The 12,686-nt window shown below is 36.3% G+C and overlaps 1 protein-coding gene across 15 annotated transcripts in view; it reads right to left on the reverse strand.

The window, feature by feature from the left end:
* The window catches only part of nrxn3a (neurexin 3a), a 384,050-nt gene that overhangs the window by 255,702 nt on the left and 115,662 nt on the right, over window positions 1-12,686 (reverse strand). For all 15 annotated transcript variants that reach the window (XR_012341102.1, XR_012341101.1, XR_012341100.1 and 12 more), the window contains exons 10-13: window positions 8,778-8,981; window positions 5,132-5,158; window positions 858-977; window positions 62-443 (exon numbers count right to left, since the gene is read on the reverse strand). Coding sequence is in view for 12 of the 15 variants with exons in the window: in XM_073826841.1 (XP_073682942.1) it covers window positions 62-443; window positions 858-977; window positions 5,132-5,158; window positions 8,778-8,981 (733 nt within the window). In the remaining 3 variants the exon portion in view is untranslated. The remainder of the gene's footprint in view (window positions 1-61; window positions 444-857; window positions 978-5,131; window positions 5,159-8,777; window positions 8,982-12,686) is intronic.

A 12,686-nucleotide genomic window follows, 5' to 3' on the forward strand; every position in this document is an offset into this window, starting at 1 on the left:
TAAACACTAACTGGCAAGGTAAAAAAACGAAATAAAGTGGCTATTTCTTCAAAAGGCTTACCCTTTCACCAGCTCTACTGCGATGAAATCACTTCCATCCCCGCTGTTGAAGAGGATAAATCCGTCTGCAGAGGTTGTCTTGAACTGGAAGAAAAGGTGCATGGATGTGTAAGCCTGCAAGGTTGCTAGACTCAGGTAACTGCTCTTTGACTTGAACGTCACGGGGTCTGCGATGATGGAGCGCATGCCAAAGCGAGCGTTGAGCTCGCAGTAGTCGATATCACCGTTCTTGCACAGGTCGATGTAGAGCATGCCATTGAACTTGAGGCTCTGCAGGTGACCGATGAAACTGGAGGGGATCATGGAGACGAAACGGCGCTCGGTCATTACGCCCGTCTCGATGTTGTGGAACTCTAACCGGGTGTGATCGCCCACCATCTGACCTACAAACCACAGCAGGTTGGAAAGGAAAACAAGAAAAAAGATGCTGCTATACTACACCCTCAAACAATATTACACTGCTGTACAGGCATGAAAAATGCGATCATAGACTAAAACCCTGAGTCAGGCTCTCCAACTACTGGTTACACAGAACGAGTTCTACATTATGTCAGCGAAACAATAAACCTGAATCAAAAATATGTACTTTATTGCTATGAAACACTAAAGTAGTGTTCAAATGAGAACAACTGAAGAAGGTTCCCACAATTTATCAAACTCTCACATACAGTATGTATTTCTGCAGTTTCTTGCAACAAAATTGCTTTATGAATAGGCTTGAATCATCTATAGCTTCTCACATTAAATAACCCATCAAGAATTGTGTTGTCTTTCAGATTGAGGACCAAGTATAGTACCTTCTGCTACGTCATCGTCAACCGTTAGCTTGTAGCTTTTGCCCCTCCGGATCACGCGCACAGTATGCCATTCATTATCATTGAGTTTTTGTCCGGCATACAGTGTCTCTGGTCCTTTGCCTGAGAACGACGGTCATGAAACGTTAATGCCAACCTGAATTGTCTCTGACCAAACCTTTGTTTTCTATGATAAAAAGTGAACACTTTTTTTTGTTACTTTAAATGTGATGCTAACCATGTGGCAAATCTGGTTAAACTGATTATTTTTCTCATTGAGATGGTTAACACAAAAGAGAAAGCAGAGGTTTGGTGCAGATGTTTTTGAATATTACACATAAACATAAGCTTTAACATAAAGCTAAAATTATTAGCTAAATTTGTGTCCTCTGTTTTTTACAATAATCACTTCAAAATGGCAAAGTAAAATGGCTTTTACTCATAAAAGGTCTTGATGCACCACTCAAGGACAAAGTTCTTGGTATCCCAGTTGTGAATATGAAACTATAAGTTGGCAAACCATTGACAGATAGGAGTGTAATATGGGAAACTTGTTTGAAAGGTCAATCTTTTTGCAATTTCGCTTGGTAGCACGAGTGATACAGATATCAAATGCTTCACCTTTAAAGTCAGAATCGGAGTTGATTTACAAGAAAGCAATATACTCTTTATGATGCAATACATTTGAGGAGTTAAGTAGTCACAGAGGAAAGCAGTGAGGTGTTTTGGATTTAGCTCAGGGCGTGTTATAAAATCACGCTCCACATCCCTCAAAATCTCTTTGCTCCTGGGAAATTGTGTTATGTACCTACCAGCATGCAGTTATCGGTAGTTCCTGAGAAAGAATATTACCTTCCACCCTCTTCAGCACTGACATAAATGTGTTTTGACCGACGTGAAGCTCACAATCTGCCATCACTGACAATTCGTCATGTCTATTAGATCATTCCTACACTGATGCCAAAAACAATACCTAGTGCACTGTGCCCTACTCTAGAATTGCGACTTAGATTTTATTCTGAAAGGGTAACATTGTCATAGTTTCAAAACATAATAATAACTAAGCAGAACAACTATTAAAGGCCACAGAAGCAATTACCATGTTGAAAGCACAAAAATCTCACGTCAGCTTACCAGGGTCACACTAATGCACAAATCTAACAGTATTCTGCACAGATTCCACTGCTGTATGCAGGTAATACTCTTAGAGCTTTTAAAAATGCAGGTCTTGTAGCAGGAGCTGAAGAACTAATAGCTCTGATAAGCACATCATTATAATTAGTGGCATTATATTAATCTCAATGATGGAAAGTGTGAACTGGTGCAGGTAAAGGGATATGAGACTAATCTAGCATGATGTGAGTGTTCGCTACTTGATCAGAATGACTGATGGAGGAGTAGTTGTGGGTCACTGGTTAACTTGGTACATTTCCAGCAGGGCCAGGCTCTCTAGTACATCACCAATGCTCATCAAACACTTCATATCTAAAGTAACTTACTGTACAACTTATTTTAAACCAACCTTTCTATTATCAGACCACTGTAAGAATACTATTTAAGCAGTCACATATAAACAACATATGAAATCGCTCTAGAACAAACAACTATTACATGCAGATGTCAAGATCAGTAAGGCATGCAAGCCATTTATAGAGTCCTTATTCATACACATACATAGCCAATATAAGACAATTGCAATTAGACATTCTTACCTTTCAAAGTGGGAAAATCAGTTAGTTCATAGTGTTCTTTTATTTAAAACAATTAGGGGTCGACTGATATGTGTTTTATTGCCAAAGCCGATTACTACAGATCAAGAGACTGATAACCAATATTTTGAACCGAATTACTGAATTACGAATTACTGATACTGATAACCATAAAAATGCTTAATATCGGTGCCGATAACCGGCAAGGCAGATAATCGGTCGACCCCCAAAAAATTATATTAATATCATGGTTAAATTAAGTGTAGTATTAAACAAAGGCATTTCTGTATTTCTTAGAAAACAAATTCCAACAACTATTTTAAATTATTTTATCGCTTGATAGCTTTTAAAAATGACCGATACAGATAACCATAAAACTGCTTATATCGGCGCCGATAATCAGCTAGGAAGATAATCGGTTGACCTCTAAAAATTTTTTGAAAATATTTCTCCAATATGATATCACCTTTATAGTTTATATCAAAACATTGTCACTGAGAGTATTCAAGACCTATTTTTGAGTAAAAGCAGGTTTTTTTTTTGCCAAAACTGTAGAAATGTGAGATTTTTTTAATAATAGTGAAATAGTACACAAAACTAAAGTAACAAAATATCATGGCTAAATTAATTGTAGTATTAAACAAAGGCATTTCTGTATGTCTTAGAATGAAAATTTTAACAACTGCTTTAAATTATTTTATTGGCAAATCGGTTTTGAAAATTACCGATACCGATAACCATAAAAATGCTTAATATTGGCGTCAATAATTGGCCAGGCTGATAATAGGTCGACCCCTAAAAAATTATACAAAATATTTCTCCAATATGATATCCCCTTTATAGTTTGTATCAATACATTGTCATTGAGAGAATTAAGTAAGAGCATTTTTTTTGCCAAAACTGTTTCTTTAGTATAATAGTACACAAAACTAAAGTAACAAAATATCATAGCTAAATTAAGTTTAGTATTAAACAAAGACATTTATGTATGTTTCAGAACAAAAATTTTAACAACTGTTTTAAATAATTTTATCGGTAAAATGGTTTTAAAAATGACCGATACCGATAACCAAAAAATGCTTAATATTGGTGTCGATAATTGGCCAGGCTGATAATAGGTCGACCCCTAAAAAATTATACAAAATATTTCTCCAATATGATATCCCCTTTATAGTTTGTATCAATACATTGTCATTGAGAGAATTAAGTAAGAGCATTTTTTTTTGCCAAAACTGTTTCTTTAGTATAATAGTACACAAAACTAAAGTAACAAAATATCATAGCTAAATTAAGTTTAGTATTAAACAAAGACATTTATGTATGTTTCAGAACAAAAATTTTAACAACTGTTTTAAATAATTTTATCGGTAAAATGGTTTTAAAAATGACCGATACCGATAACCAAAAAATGCTTAATATTGGTGTCGATAATTGGCCAGGCTGATAATAGGTCAACACCTGAAAACAAAAATTACAACAACCGCTTTCAATTATCTTATCTGCAAATTGGTTTTGAAATGATGGATACCGATAACCATAACAATGCTTAATATCTGCACTGATATTCGGTTGACCCCTAAAAAAAAAAAAATATATATATATATATATATATATATATATATATATATCTCCAATATGATATCACTTTTATAGTTTGTCACTGTCATTGAGGGAATTCAAGACCTATTTTTGAGTAAAAGCTTTTTTTTCTGTAGAAATGTTTTTTTTTTAATGATAGTATAATAGTACACAAAACTAAAGTAACAAAATATCATGGCTAAATAAAGTGTAGTATTAAACAAAGACATTTCTGTATTTCTTAGAAGGAAAATTCCAAGAACTTCAGATAACAACTGAACTGAATGTGCTTTTTAGCATCATTTGTGTATCACGCCATACATTAATAATCTTAAAATTAATTGCAGTAGTTTGACTTAAAATACAACCAACCCAGCAAACATATAAACCATTAAACATAAACACGACAAAACCATATTGCATCATATCATAAGAATATGAAATTAGATGTCATTAACATTAGTGATTTTACATTCTCTGTATGCAAATGTATTACAATTTATTTTTTTAGGAAAAAAGGTTGATATGTGGTGACTTTATAATGTGACTTTAAATCCTGTACAAACTGTAGTTATTGCAACCTTGCCTTAATAGAATAATTAAACATATAACGTACTGTATTTCAGCATGCACAATAATATCTTGTATTAATGCATGCACTACTTTAAACTCAAATACTGCATTCCTTACTAAAGACAGTAAAAACAAAGTAGTTCAGAACTTTTAAATACAAATTAAGACCTTTCTATAAAAGATGCTAATCGGGTAAGAAATAGATTGACATGACAGCTAAATTACAGGCCATCAAAACAAGCCATGATTATTAAGTCACCACCGTTTATAATCGCGGTAATCGTGATTGGAGAGACGCATCAACTGACCCTTTCACTAGACGCAAACTCTCCTTGACTAAATGGAGGAAAAGGTACAAGACATTCGTTTCAACAAGAGAATCATTAGGAGCAAAATGAAACTTGAGTGTTAACTTACTGGAGTTACAGTTTATCCTGATACAGTCTAGATGGGGGAAAATAAGTGACAGATGAAATTGCATCCTTCAAGGTTACAGCTGCAGACATCCAAAAACAATAATTCCACCCTTCCGGGGACGTCCACATGCAAAGAGGCGGCCATTTTTTGTATTATTAATGAAAGCATTATAATTGAATGAAAAGATTACTGGATTAGCTGTCAAAGAATTAGATATAATGTCTATGAAAAATACTTTAATGATTTCTAAATGCATTCTAAACATCAGAAAACACTGATATTTGCCTTATAAGCAATGTTTAGTTTATAAAATTATAAAATGGCCGCTTGGAGCTCACCAACCACAAAGATTATTCAACACAGAGCTTTATTCTAATTTTATTCAAATTATGCTTTTAATTATGCTCAGATCTATCTGAGGTCTTGCCCCATAGAAATCACACCAGCTCATTAGCTAAATATGCTTTAATAGCTTAAATACATTTAGCAAGAAGTTGGTGTTAGGGCACTTTTCTTGAATACTGATCGATTTCAGGCTCGCCTTCTCATTTTGACGGCGTCATGCTCTGGGTTGGGCTCTGTGTGGCTGGATTTACCATGTGTCGTCAACCGCAACAGAAAAGTGGGAGCAAACAGCCTCGATCCAATAAGCACCAGCACCATGCAGTGGCCTCTGTACCTCCAGCTAGATCTTCCTGAGATCTGAGCACTTAATATACTACAATCTCTAACGTATTAAAAATCTTGGTTGTAGAAGCATAGTTGTAGAGGTCTGCGTAATCTAAGGAGGCTAGGGCAGTCCTGAGCGTACATCTAACGATATACATATGTATTCAGTTGTGTTTTATGGCTGACAGGCTGTCAAATCATTCCAGATGATTTCTCTGTGTATGCAGTCATAAGACATTCTTGTCTCTTTCAGTATGTTTACAGTGTGTGGGCTATGTTTGTCTCTACTATGGTTGGGCTGTCACAGATCATCAGTCCTACTGTCAAACCTCAGGCTGTTTCCTGCAGTGAGGTGTGAGTTATGTCACTTCCTTTAATGATGACACAGTGACTTAATGACCAGTTAAGGTCTCTCATCTCTCGGCTAACGTTAACGGTGTCGGGTCGAGGATTGAGAGGTGCTACCAGCTGCAGGTGAAGCTGAGAGCTCTGTTCTCGGGCTGTTTGCCGACCGGGCCGCAGGCTAAGGGCCTTTGAAGGGGTGAATACCATCTTTTGACAAAGCATGGAGAATGTGTGTCAGAGAACGGGAGAGGGAAGGGACAGGTGATGGTGGTTAAAAGGAAGTGATGTAACAGAAAGGAAATACCAACCAAAGCACAAATGTGGTACGAATGGAACCAACTGAGACAGAACATGAGGTTGGTCAGAAAAAGGTTACTGGAGACATTGTCAAGTTGAAAAGATGACAGGAATTAGTGTTACGTTGACGTTTAGAAAGTCACAACACTTGGAAAGGTGTGCAATCAGAAAAAGAAATTTCCCATTATTTTAAAAGTCGACGTTAAGCAAAAAATGCTATGCTGTTTTGCAGTGCTGTGACTGTCTCAAAGGAGTTTTTGTCTTCACTATGACAATGATCATGGTTAATATATTAAAAAATGCACCAAACATTGTGTCCGTTAGGTCTGGGCAGTATGGTCGTACTATATATGTGACAAATTTTGAAATTTTACACTAACTAACTAAAGTAGTAAGTGGATAAGAATGCTGTATGTTATTTACAGTTATTTACAGTCCTAAAAGATGCAAAAAACGTCAAATTGTAAAGTTTAGTTGTTCGTGGCTTAATCAAGAAAGAATTCAAATGATTAGAGTGAGAGCATGATGGCTTATTTAATCAGAATTTAGAGTTGAAAGTATATGTGACCCTGAACCACAAAACCAGTCTTAAGTAGCACTAAGTATATTTGTAGCAATAGCAAAAAATACATTGTATGGGTCAAAATTATAAATCAAAACTTAATTTTTGATTAGTAATTTGCATCGATATTTAGGATTGCATCGATGCAATTTGCATTGCTAATTTGGACAATTTTCTCAGTATTTCGATTTTTTTTTGCACCCTCAGATTCCAGATTTTCAAATAGTTGTATCTCAGCTAAATATTGTGACCCTTATGACTGGTTTTGTGGTCCAGAGTCACATATGTGTTATCTATATATATTCTAATTTCATTAGATTTCATTTAAAGGTGCCATAGAATGCATGGATACAATAATTTAAATTGTTCTCTGATATCTACATAGAAGGTATATGGCTTAGGTAAGGGCAAAAATTCTCCAGAAACAGTTTTACAGGTCCATTTACAACCCTAGGATTTGTCCCTAGAATGAAATGGTCTGTTATTACATTATTTGGAAGGTTCATGAATAATAATGATGAGCTCTGCTCTGATTGGCTGTTTCACAGAGCGGCTCATTTAGCTCTCACACAGCAGGCAGGAAACACATGGAGGAATATATATATTTAATTACGGAGCTCGAGCCGCTATTAATATGCGGGGCATTGAATCTGCCGTTTTGAATGCACGATAACTTTTTACTTTCACTTTTGAGATTTGCGATCGCGCGGGCTCTGTGTAACGTTATACTACAGCGACAGTACTTAGCACATTTGACGAGTTTAAATGTTTGTCAGCGGTGATCAGAATCTGCAAATCATTCGCAGTCATCTCTCCTTACTGTTTATGTGGTAAGTGAAATCTTATGCACTCTACTGTAACAGGCTACCGCTAGCAAGAAGCTAACCGTGTCCCTTTAGTGTCTCGCCTTATTTTATTAGAACACCTTATTTGTTTTCCTTGCCTTTCTGAGTACAGACACCAACCCATCCCTGCACTTAACATCCCCTGCACAACCTGGAACATAACATTTATTTCCGTGATCTGCCATTTTCGCTATTGTTCTCGCTTTGTTTTTTCACAATAGCCTACCGGCAGAACTTCTGATGATTCGGCTATGCAAATGTTGGGGGCGTAACTATTAATGATCCCGAGACTATAACGTCATAGTTGGTGTTATGTTGGAATTGGCCTCTTTTTGAGTGATCTTTTGCAAACACCATATTTATATAAAAAGGAGGAAACGATTGTGTTTAAGACTCACGGTATATCACGTCCATGTACAGAACTGTTATTATTCAACTATGCCAAGGTAAATACAGTTTTACATTCTATGGCACCTTTAATATTTCATGTTTTAGCCTGAATGATGTTATGCAGCTAATGGATTCTTTCGGTTGTTATAAATGAACTTATCTTTTGATTTGCATTCATGAAGTTCAAAATCAAAGTAAAATTAAAGTACTATTTTTGAATTTTCCTATATTGTAATATATTATATTACTTGTACAGTGATATGTCATACCACCCATCCCTAACACCAATTAGTAGCCAAATTTTGAATTTACCGTCAATTACTGTTTAAAGAAAACAATCAATTCAAACTAAACTCAATCAAATGTCTGGTGAACCATGCAAATAAAGAGAAACAATAAAGCAACATCTTAATATATCTTATTAATGAATGTAATGATGATGGAGGCAGGGGAGGGTGGGACTGGAATGATGGACAGATAGGAAGAGAGAGAAAAAGAAGAAGCACTGCATCCCGAAGGAGGGGGGTTTATACAATACCTAAGTTGACCGTGAGTTTGACGCGACTGCCGTCCAGCTCTAGCCGAAGAGTATCGGCCGAGTCGCGTGAGGTGGTGGCCATGAGCAGGCCGTACGCCCGCTGAGACATGAAGCGAAGGGACACGTCCTCCGCTTCAGTGTGCATCACGGTAGGCATCACCACTTTCATGTACATGCTCCCGTCGTAGCTCAAGATGGACGCCTCTGTGGAAAAAAGAACACAAGCTCTGTCAGGCAAGTTAGAAGTAAACACAAACTTTTTGACAAAATTTTGACAATATATTACAGTGGTGGCCAAAATTATTCTGGTGATTATTGCTGTCAGTAGGAAATATCAGTTTACATTTCCAAACATTCATTTTGTCATTAACTGTAATAATCCAGTGAGATTTTTGTTTGCACAAGAAGTCTTAGAACAGTTATAGGCAAAATGAACACTACAGCAAAAGATAGAAATATCTGTCTTAAAACCATTTTAGCTGGTGAAAATACTAGTGTTCTAATAATTTTGGCCACCACTGTATAACATAAAAAATGCATGGTGAAAGTGATGGCCTTCAAATATTCAAGTCATCTTCCTAATGAAATGCATGACTAAAACAAAGAACACTGAGTTAACACAATCTACACAAGCCTTCAACAAGTTTGTATTAACTGGCTCAACAGGTAAATGAACAGATCTCTCCTGCCATGGGAAATGTGGAAGACATCTGCACTTTTCAGCAAGCTGCCACACAGACGGCCATTCAGGCACTAGGATGGGAATGATGGATACAGCGATGTCCTTTCTCCCCAGTCTCAGTCTCTGACTGTCATTCACACTCTATGTGAAAGTATTAGAAAAGCCAGCCGGGCATAAAATTTCTGTTTTGACTCCACAGCATGTAGACGTCCAGGTGAAAGAAAGGCAGGAATCACACACTGCGTGTCTGGGCAGAGATTTTATAGACCAAAGTAAAGAGACCACATAAAAGCTTGCTTCAAACACTTCTGGCTAAACATTTTTTGAAAAAAACCTGTGCTGAACAAGAATATATTTAGAATAGCTTTAGTTAAAATACTCAACGAAGGTCAACATAAACCTGGAGATATATCATTCTGTTTTTTTGTTTTGTTTTGCTTTAAATAGAAGTTAACTATTTTATTCAACAACGACATATCACGTTGCTGTGCTACGTAGTCCCGAAAACTTACCGTTTACACACATTTTTAAGCATTGCAGTTTAAAAACAAGTGTTTTTAAGGTGTGAAAACACAATAAGCAGTGAAAGAGAACTCATTTCGCTATATGTGTTCACTGTCTGAGAAGCAAGAGTTGAACAGTTAAATACACATACTTGTATGCGTCAAAATGCTTATCTTCTCAAGTACCCTCGTAAACACAGTAATTCTCAGCAAACAGCTGAGAAAGAAAACACATGTGACAGTATATTGGATCCAGGCAGCTCTTAAAGTGACAGCAGTCTAATATTCCAGTGGTCTATCATTAAAGGTCCCATATTGTCAAAATCGAAATTTCCAGGCTTTTTTCATGATAACTGAGGTCTAGAGGCTATGTAACTACCATATGAGTTTCAAAACAGTCAATCCACAGTAAACTTCACACAGCCTGCTTAAAGTAGCTGTTCATTTTCACGAGCCGCTGTGACTTCCGTAACAATGTGACGTCCGATCTACTCAGTCACCGCCTTCAGTCACCACCCCGAACACCAACCACCGTACCACCCTCCTTTTGTCAAACCCAGACAACATCGCGTCCATAACATTGCTAAGCAACAACAACACGGAAACTAATCTAGAAAACCCTTCTCAGTCTATAGATGTCGAAATTACATCATTGCACAGGCTTCAGAAACAACGTGAATATAAGAGACCAGTGGCTCGTCAACTTCAGCCTCTTTCACACAGCGATTCCGGTAAATACACGAATAATGTTTCCCATGATTTGTACCGGAATTGTTTAATTTGGTTCATTCACAGTTGTTTTCCAGAATCTGTGCGTGCTTTACACACAACCCATAAAGACATGTGATGTTTGGATGTGAGATGTAATGCGACGCGTACGTTTCACTAAACTGAAACTAACCTGAACAAACTGTGCTTCAGCGCTGATAGTGAGGAGCTGGCTCTGCCTGCTCACTTCATTCCACTTTGCACTTATTTTTTTGTCGTGAAGAGTCGCAGGGTAACGTGCATCATCACTACAACACTGCCTTTATGGTTCTGGCTTTTGTTCACACAGCGCTCGTTCCCGTAATTTTCCAGAATCAGCGCGCATTGTGAAAGGGGCTTTACTAAAGCAACAGTTATGTAGCTTACTGCATTCGGTGTTTGAAAAAGAAAAAACATTAATGATCGTTCTGAAATATCCTGTAGAGTATCAGCAGGCTAGGCTCTCTCTATGGCTCTGGGTTCGGCTACAACGATACATGATCGTAGTTACCTGTGATTGGCCTGGCTGTGCGTCACTCAGAAAACAACAGGCCAATCAGAAGAGAGGCTCATGAATATTAATTAGATGGGCCAAAATCGACCTGTTTTTGACAGAGCTCCTAAAAAAAGGAGCTGTAAAAATATATTGAGATGGATTTTGGCATTTATACCGCAAATATATATTCTTAAGGACATCAACAACTAAAATAAACCTCCAGAAATGTGTACAATATGGAACCTTTAATGTTAATCAAACATCAAACGAGAGAAAATCTTTCACTGCTCTTGACTAAATCAAGAAGAAATATATGTTTAACTTACACAGTGAAGAATATGCAGTGTTTTTATTATACATTTAATACTTATTTATACATGCTCTACTGTAGTTTTTTGTCCTAAATGCTTGTAATTAATTTCTTATTATTATTAATCGCTGTTTACTAGTCCTTTTTTTTTGTAAATTTGCGCTAGTATTAGTTTTTAGTGACAAGAATAATAAAATGGATATGGTATCAACAATTTTGATATCAAAGACCTAATTTAAAGCAAAAAGTTTAAACTGTTTACTGTATTTTTACTTTATTTCTGATAAAGTAAATGCTATCTGAGTATAAGAGACTACTTTCAAAAAGTAAAAATATAAAATTATAAAAAATATAATACAAATTAAAATTGAACTGCAGACATTCACATACAGACAGCATTAGATTTCTCAGAAAGAAGTCTGAATTGAAAACAGTGGGTAATTTGTACTGTGCATTTTTTAAACCAAGGCTGCGTGTGACAAAAATCAGACACAAGCGATTCAGACGGGTTTCAAATGTCCTGTCTTAATAGGGCAGAATATGAAATTATCCTAAAGAGGAACACAAAAACCATCTGTTTTATAGAATATTGTTTGGAATTGTTTATTTACTGGAAAAGTTAAGACCAAATCTATGACCTAAAAATTTTGAGTGGCTCAATTAGATGCTTACAATAATTTTGTCTCAGATATATTTCTCAAAAGTACATATAGTAGACTTCATTAAATCATTTAACATAAATCAATGATCACATTTTAAGAAAAGACCAACAACAGATGATTTTTAATCCTGAGCTTTAAAAACTCCATTCTGAACACATGCATCCTAAATATCGATGCATAGAAACCGCTGACAAACTCTACAATTACACAGCGATCAATATGTTATTATGTGCGATTAGTTGCTTTTCAATCCTCCCTGGGGCCCCCGCCAATTTTAATTTTACAGCCGGCATACTAAGTAGAGAGTGGGAGAGAGAAATCGAGGTTGTGCTACCATCAGTGAAGACAGCGAGAAGAGAAACAGATAAGTGGGACTAACCTCTAGACAGTATCTGACGATTAACTCCGAGTGAAAGCAAATCAAAATGATTTTGTATCAAAGTTATTGAGCAGCGAGCTGATGCGGGTGGACAGAAACATGTGACAGGAGTGACGGGAGAATGAGGCAC

The sequence above is a fragment of the Garra rufa genome, chromosome 21 (assembly GCF_049309525.1).
Source record: "Garra rufa chromosome 21, GarRuf1.0, whole genome shotgun sequence".
NCBI classification, from domain to species: domain Eukaryota; kingdom Metazoa; phylum Chordata; class Actinopteri; order Cypriniformes; family Cyprinidae; genus Garra; species Garra rufa.